The sequence below is a fragment of the Mercenaria mercenaria genome, chromosome 5, assembly GCF_021730395.1.
Source record: "Mercenaria mercenaria strain notata chromosome 5, MADL_Memer_1, whole genome shotgun sequence".
In the NCBI taxonomy this organism is placed as follows: Eukaryota; Metazoa; Mollusca; class Bivalvia; order Venerida; family Veneridae; genus Mercenaria; species Mercenaria mercenaria.
This window is the reverse complement of record NC_069365.1, coordinates 53079791-53088001: the sequence shown is the minus strand read 5'-3', so window position 1 is coordinate 53088001 and position 8211 is coordinate 53079791. Positions and strand designations below refer to the sequence as shown.

The following is an 8211-nucleotide window of genomic DNA, read 5'->3' as shown; positions in this document are numbered from 1 at the left end:
AACAAAAGAACCATTGAAAGTCAGTTTAAGATATACCCGAGTTAGGTAGATATTTGTTAAGTTTGCAGTATTATAGAGAAATCGATTGGGAAGAAACACAATCATGAATAAATCTTTATTTTTTTTTCTTTTACTCCCCCTTTATGTGTGTATTTTAGTTTTACTTTATTGTGTTAGAGTGAAAGTTATTTTAACAGCGAAATCATCAAACATACTTTTCACTGTTAAGAAACAATGAAATGGATAAAATTACGTTAAAACATTAAATAAAAAAAAAGAATATTTGTTTGTTCTACATATAAGATAAAATATCTTTAATACGTGGGACACCATATCTTACATTAGCGGCTATACTACTCGTGAACATATTGCGTCCTGTTTGTTTATTCACTGGAAGATATCTCGATCATAAACTGAAATAAACAAAGATCATTTCCATATTTTATTTCCCATTTTCCACCACAGTTCTTTTTTTCACCATAAATTACAACAAAGGTCACGTACTTGCCAGTTGTGCAAAACAGAAGAAAACGGAAGCTCCGTACGTCGCAAAACACGAAAACAAAATGAAAATGTTGCAGACTAGGCCTGTTCACGGACGGTAGTGGAATTACTTGCTTAAGATTTTTTCCCATGGGAAAACGTAAATAATGGGAAAATTTAATCCCATTGGAAACTAGGGATAAAACTTGCCTACTAAGAAAGTTCATGTTCTACTAGAATTTTTGTTTCCTTTCTCGGTCATTATTGATTTATTTGAGTGTTACTAAGTTATCATATTGTGTTTTATGAGTCTTTTTTATCATTGATTAGTTATTGATTGCATCCATTGATTAGTGGTGACAGTTGTCAATATTCTTGCGCAACAATTTTGAAAATGTTTATTGCAAGTTGTGAAGCCAATTAAAAAAAATACAAGAGGACTGCAAAATTCGAGCTCAAATATTTGCACAAAGTTTTTTGTCCGCGAATGAAAAAAATACTATAAGACTATAAGTCTTTCATTCTTATCCCTTCCTGCTTATCTTGTTCGAACTTAATCTTGTAAAGGTATTTTGGGGAACACACAAATAATTGAATAAATAAATAAGTTTAAGTTAAAGTCCAAAGTTTCATTTGGAAAAGTACTATTCACATGCGCTATAGAAATGCTCAAATCTATTCTGCTTCCACTTCCAAATGTCATTGAATACCACTATAGTTCAATGATCTAACTCGGTACGGTTGAAGGGAATCTGTAGCATGTTCCGGATATGCCGTATTGTCCCTATTTTTTTCTGATAATTGATACGATCAATACAAATGTATGATACATTCCTAAAACCGGAAATTACAATCAGTCAGTAATTTCAATAATTTCAATAATTAATATGGTCTTACTCTTTTTACTGGTTTTGGCGAATAGTATTTAAAACGTTTTTATTACAAAAATGACTGTTACTTAACCTTTACCCTGCTATATTTCTAAAATTGACTGGTCCGTCATTCAGTTTGGGCAGTACCACTTATTATTCAAAGGGAAGTTCACTGAAAATTTACTGACTGAAAAGCGACCAGTGCAGACCATGATCAGCCTGCACGGATGTGCAGGTCTGCACCGGTCGCAAAGGCAAAATCACTTGCCGCCTTATACATGCATGTCTGCCTCATTCTAAGCTGTGTCTTGCCAGCCGTGTCGTGTTTTTTTTTATTGTTTTAAAACAGTGGATCGAGTCTGTCGATGTGGTATTTTAGTAACTGTTAAAAGATTACTTGAAGCTATCTTATTTTTATAGTGTAACTTTAATATGAACAGATTTCAGAATAGTTTCATTATTTCTCTACTTTAATGAATTTTATACTAGTACTCATGCACACTGATTTTCATCGGCCAGTCTGCATTGTAATGCTTTTAGAATTAATTCTATTTTGTGTTAGGTATTAATTTGATGTCAGTTGAATATCTCAGAGGGTTCATGTACTTCTTGAAATATCTAGTGATAGGTAATCAAAGCTAATCAGAACCCCAATATTGACCTTACATTGTAAGAATTTATGAAAAATAAACACACATTTTATTATATAAATAAACATTTTCAACCCAATGAAATGAAAAGTACAGGTATCTCAACAAAGAGCTAATTATAAAATTTATTCAACTGTCACGTACTAGCTCTAGATTGATTGAAGTGGGGTTGCTCTTTTTAACCTACTTCATCATTTTCGGTTAGAAAAGCCCTTTAAAGGTTGTCCGCATTGTATATTTATATGACAATATTTGTCATCGCTGTTTACAAATATGCCAACATTTTGCGGATCGAATGCTCGAGCAAATATCTTTTGAAGAGGTGTACAAACTTCATTGAAAGTGTTTTGTCGATAAAGTACTGGGTTCTCTATTTGAAATGACAATTTAACGAAGCGCTCGGGCGGTTCTATTTGTGCTTAATTGATTAATCCCGATAACTGATATGATATTACCAACGGTGATTTACTGTCTCATAGAAACGGACGGTGATGGAATATTATTTGTCAATATGTTGCGAAATTTTGACACTTGTCGGAATCACAATCGTTAATATTTTTTGCTAAAACGTGTGAGACAGGATATGAACAAATAATTGTTGTTTTGAATGGATGTAAATAGCTTTATGAATCAGACTGAATGTTTTGTTTAATGTATCAGACGTGATGGAGCCTTTTACATAATTGTCAGGATCATTAGAATATACAGCGGAAAGTTCTCCAGGGAATATGGGCTTGCCGGAATGACAACTACTACTGATCCAAGTAAGTAGTGTTTAATAAAAAAAATTCAGATGGTAGTTTGAAATATTTTATTTAACATTTCGATCCATTAACAGAAACTTCATTCATTTGATATGTTGTGACATTTAAAACACTTACGGTGTACATTGTACATCAAAATCGTGATACAACAATAAGTTAAAAAAAATGCTTTTTCGGGACTTGAACTTTGATGAATTGAAAAGAATACTTAGGTCCTAAATCTAAGGATGATTAGAAAAATAACTTAATATTGGTTCGTTGTAAAGTTTAAAAAAACAGGAGAATAACATCGATTGTTTTTTCAACAAGACCTGGTTACGAACGCAGTGAAGCATGCTTTCAGGAGACGTATTGCTCCTTTAAAGGTATACTAGACGCAAATTTCATATTTGAAAACATGAATAAATACTACATACAGTGTATGTAAACATGAAATTAAAAGTTTATGTGTAATAACAGTACTATGCATTAGGTTAAAATAGTACGTGCTGTTTACACATTTGTACGGTGGCATAGAGGGGACATAGGAAATATTTTATTTATCACGTGCGCACGTGATAACTATCACGTTCACATAGGAAATATTTTATTTATCACGTGCGCACGTGGTAGCTAACACGTGCGAACGTGATAAATAAAATATTTCCTATGTCCCCTCTATGCCACCGTAGCATTTGGCACAGCACAGTGTGAATATCTACTGCCACTAAAAACTGGAAGTTTTTTTTTTTAACAATCGACTGTTACTGCATGACATTTAATTATAAATATAGCTCTACATACACAACTTATTTGAGCCACACCATGAGAAAACCAACATAGTGCGTTTGCGACACCATCCGCGCAGTCTGGTCAGGATTCATACTGTTCGCTAACAGTTTCTCTAATTGCAATAGGGTTTAAAAGCGAACAGCATGGATCCTGACCAGACTGCGCGGATGCGCAGACTGGTCTGGATCCATGCTGGTCGCAGACATGGTGCGGCTCATTTATATATTTAATTTAGTTAAATATATTTGATGAGGATTTTATACATCCGAAGTAAATTTCTAAATTTAAAATATTTTGGTGAAAGATAGCCATTAGATATCTTTAATAAAACTACTGAATTTTATCATTAAACTACCTTATTTTTATTAGTTTATTGAATCTTTAGAATAATACAGCATATTCTTTTATTTTATGTTTTCCAGTGAATTATAGAGTTTTCTCAGCGAAATAAAAGTGATAATCCACCGTTTTGAAAGAGTAGATTATCATTTTTATTTTTCACTGTTTTTGCCGATCTAGTTCCGGTCCCCCGTCCCGATTTAAGTCAAATTGTATACCGAGCGTTATGAATACCGGGGATCATAATTACAATGACGTCGTTAAAATGACGTCATTTGTGTTATGCTTTCTGTTGTTTTCGACATTTATAAATTACACAACAAAAGTAGAGTTTTACACATGAAATAAAAAGAAAATTTGTTTGTGTCAGTGAAATATCAATTTTATTTCACTCGTGAACACCAAAAAAGTCATTTTCACTCGTGGCTACGCCACTCGTGAAAATATCAGTTTTTGATGCTCACTTGTGAAATAAAATTGATATTTCACTGAAACAAACAAATATCCTCTATATAAACTCCTTGAAATTGTACTGTAAAAGCAGATATTTTCGTTGGGTAAAAATTTCGCGAATTTGACATTTTGAGTATATGTTCGCGAGGTTTATTATCGCGAAATCGTAAAAATGGTATCCTACTTGAATTTGAATTATACTAATGGTGAATATTTACGCGAGGATTAATTTTTGCGATATACAGGGCCTCGCGAATATACCGAAATTTAAACCCTTGCGGAAATTTCTGCTTTTACAGTATGCTACATATATACAATAAACACACCATTTTTTTCTGTATTTCAGCTGTTGAGATCGTAAAGCCGATCGAGTTTGGGGCAATAAACTATGTACTTACGTTCATCAGTGCTATTTTGGGTGTGGCTTTTCTCATTGGAGTTATTGTGCTCATATACAAGGAACGTCTACGATCAGTAGAGGCCAGAATAGTTGACTTTAAGCAAAAACTGAATATACGACGAAAAGGAATAAGTGGCAAATCTATGCAACGCGGAACTTCTAGCGAAAGTATAACTACGTCAGAAGCAACGTCATATATACAGTTGACAGAGACGCCGACGTCATTACGATGTAGTTCTGCATGGACACCGAGTCCAGTAACTAGAAACAGTATAATTAGTGATACACCTAACTCTGCAGACTTCAACTTTTAGCGAATACACGTGTTCATATACATTATTCATACCAGGAGAGGATGTGTTTGATTGTGTTAAATCAATTATACACTTTACAATAATTAGTGTGAACCTAATATTGAACTAAGAATTGATCTCAAAAGTTCACTTCCATTCATTTTACATTAGTTTAAGTGCATTTGCGTGAGCAAACCTTTCATTTGCCAAAAGATATATGTATTTATACTACATTTGCACGATATGTTAAAACAGTTTATGACAAATTTACATTTGGACACATGACCAACTATCATGCAACTCATTTATTGGTACAGCCCGCCCGCTTAGCTCAATAGGGAGCTTCGGATCGCGGGGTCATGAGTTCGAGGCCTGGACAAGGTGTATGTTCTCCGTGACGATTTGATAAAAGACATCGTGTCTGAAATCATTAGTCCTCCATCTCTGATTCATGTGGGGAAGTTGGCAGTTACTTGCAGAGAACAGGTTTGTACTGGTACAGAATCCAGGAACACTGGTTAGGTTAACTGCCCGCCGTTACATAACTGAAATACTGTTGAAAAACGAAACCCAAAACAAATAAACAAACATTTATTGGTAAAAACTGACATAATCCCGCTGTCTTGTGCAGGAATAAAATGCTGCGTGAAAAGAATACCCATTTATTCAGCTGTCAATTTCGATCTCTGAAATATTAATTAACTGTACAAGAGCATGGAATATTGGCCTCATTACCTCAGCATGGCTGTTCCATTTGGTATAATGCCAAATTCCTGTTATGTCTGTGGTAATCTGAAATTTTCTGTTGGCTCAGTTGCAATTAGTACTTTGTGACATTCTCAGGAAGCAGATTCAGCAGTGATTATATACATTTAGCTGGATGCATAATCTAAAACTTAATCAACGCTTCAAAATGTTTGTGCCTTATAATGCAAACGTCTTCGCCATCTTGGCATGAATTCAGACGAAAATATCAGCTGTACAAAATATTGCTGGAGTATGTTAATCAGCTACACGTGAAAATATCAAACTGATCGTTTTCGATTATATCATACATGTCACCAAAAAAAAAAAAAAATTTAAAAAGTGTAGATATTCACCACTTTTATATAATTTATCTAAATGTCATCTAGTTTTCCAAAGTTTGGATAAAATCTTTTAAATGTTTAATGAGGACGTTAGTTTCATCCATGATATACGCTTTTTAAATGAGCCGCGCCATGAGAAAACCAACATAGTGTATTTGCGACCAGCATCCGCGCAGTCTGGTCAGGATCCATGCTGTTCGCTAACGGTCTCTCTAATTGCAACAAGCTTTGAAAGCGAACAGCATGGATCCTGATCATACTGCGCGGATGCGCAGGCTGGTCTGGATCCAAGCTTGTCGCAAACGCACAGTACAATATAAGACGATAAGGATTGAAAATCTTTGCTAAATTAACGTTGCGTCGCCTCGTTTCTGAAAAACAAATGACCAAATAGCTATAATATATGTAATTTGAAGACATTTCTCAGGCATTCAAAACTTTTCATTGCTAAATGCCGCGATTTAGTCAGTTGAGGATTAAGTGTTATACCCCGATAACTTGTTTTTGCCTTTCCTAGAAGTTTCATGTTGGGGCAATATTCGGCTAAAGACACCCACACCCCTTTAAACCATGAGCCGCACCATAAAAAACCAACATAGTGCATTTGCGACCAGCATGGATCCAGATCAGGATCCGTGCTGTTCGCTTTCAAAGCCTATTGGAATTAGAGAAACCGGTAGCGAACAGCATGGATCCTGACCAGACTGCGCGGATGCGCAGGCTGGTCTGGATCCATGCTGGTCGCAAATGCACTATGTTGGTTTTCTCATGGCGCGGCTCACTTAATGGATCTTCATACAATGACAAAGACTTTTGCAATGTTTGCGTATCTACAAAATTATTATAATACATCTTCATGTATTTTTATACAAAGATGTATGGAAATTTTAACTGATGTATCTCAAAATTGGGAAAGAAATGTGCAATTCAAGTGAGCATAATTTTGGAATTTACACCATGCAAGTCATTGAATTATAAAGAAAGGAATACTACACCAAATATTGCACCTACTAATAACTAATGCATATTTTTGCACACTATGGGCCATATTCGTTAACTTCTTAGATCTTTTGTATTTTAAGACATTTCTGAAATAAGTTTGGCATATAAATAGGTGGTTTCAATACACTTTCTATTGAAAAAGTATGTGGATGTTATAGTTAAATGAAAATGTAAGCAAAATTATCCATAAGAATGTTTTAAAGCGATCGGTCACATAATTATGACATTTATCATATTTCGTATATACTGCTATAGACTTATCTAAGGAACAAAAAAGACCCATTATATAGTGTTAGATTCCGATTATTAATGTATGTTCTTTTGAATTTTTTAAAATTGTGCAATTGCCACCAATTTATTTGAAATTATTTTATATTTATATTTGATAAATACCCGGATATTCTAACAATATGATATAAAAACAAGATTTATATTTGTGTCTAGCTTCTTTGTTTATCTACTTTCGATCTCTTAGTTATTTGTATTGTTACGCAACCAAGTTAGGCAAAGGGAGGTAATAATGAATTTTCTTTTGAATTTTTAATGAATTTCAGTTGAATATACAGTTGTTAAGTGAAACGTTAATAAATATGATACAACAGGTCTTATATTTATATCATTCCTATCCCAAAGTATGTTTATCAAATTTATACTTATGCTAAAATAACTCTATCTTAGTCATCCAATCAGGATAAGAGAATCTGTTTGTTTTTTGTTTGTTTGTTTTGGGTTTAACGCCGTTTTTCAACAGTATTTCAGTCATGTAACGGCGGGCAGTTAACCTAACCAATATTCCTTGATTCTATTCCAGTATAAACCTGTTCTCCGAAAGTAACTGCCAACTTCCCCACATGAATCAGAGGTGGAGGACGAATGATTTCAGACACAAATCGTCTAGGAGAACATACGCCCCGCCCGAGGATCGAACTCACGACCTTGCGATCCGTAGACCAACGCTCTCCCTACTGAGCTAAGCGGGCGGGCTGGATAAGAGAATCATTTTTTAAAAACATCACCAGTGAAAATCGAACTTAGAGTATGCGCTAAGTGAACACAAATAAGTCTAAATGACCACTGGCGCCAGATCAGAAAGAAA

At 34.4% G+C, this 8211-nt stretch overlaps 1 protein-coding gene across 1 annotated transcript; it reads left to right on the top strand.

The window, feature by feature from the left end:
• Positions 1 to 2295: 2295 nt before the first annotated feature.
• On the top strand, positions 2296 to 7716 carry LOC123557223 (uncharacterized). The gene is made up of 2 exons (XM_045348568.2): positions 2296 to 2769; positions 4679 to 7716. The coding sequence occupies exons 1-2, from the start codon at positions 2748 to 2750 to the stop codon at positions 5044 to 5046; spliced, it is 390 nt and encodes a 129-aa protein (XP_045204503.1). The 5' UTR covers positions 2296 to 2747; the 3' UTR covers positions 5047 to 7716.
• Positions 7717 to 8211: the final 495 nt, after the last annotated feature.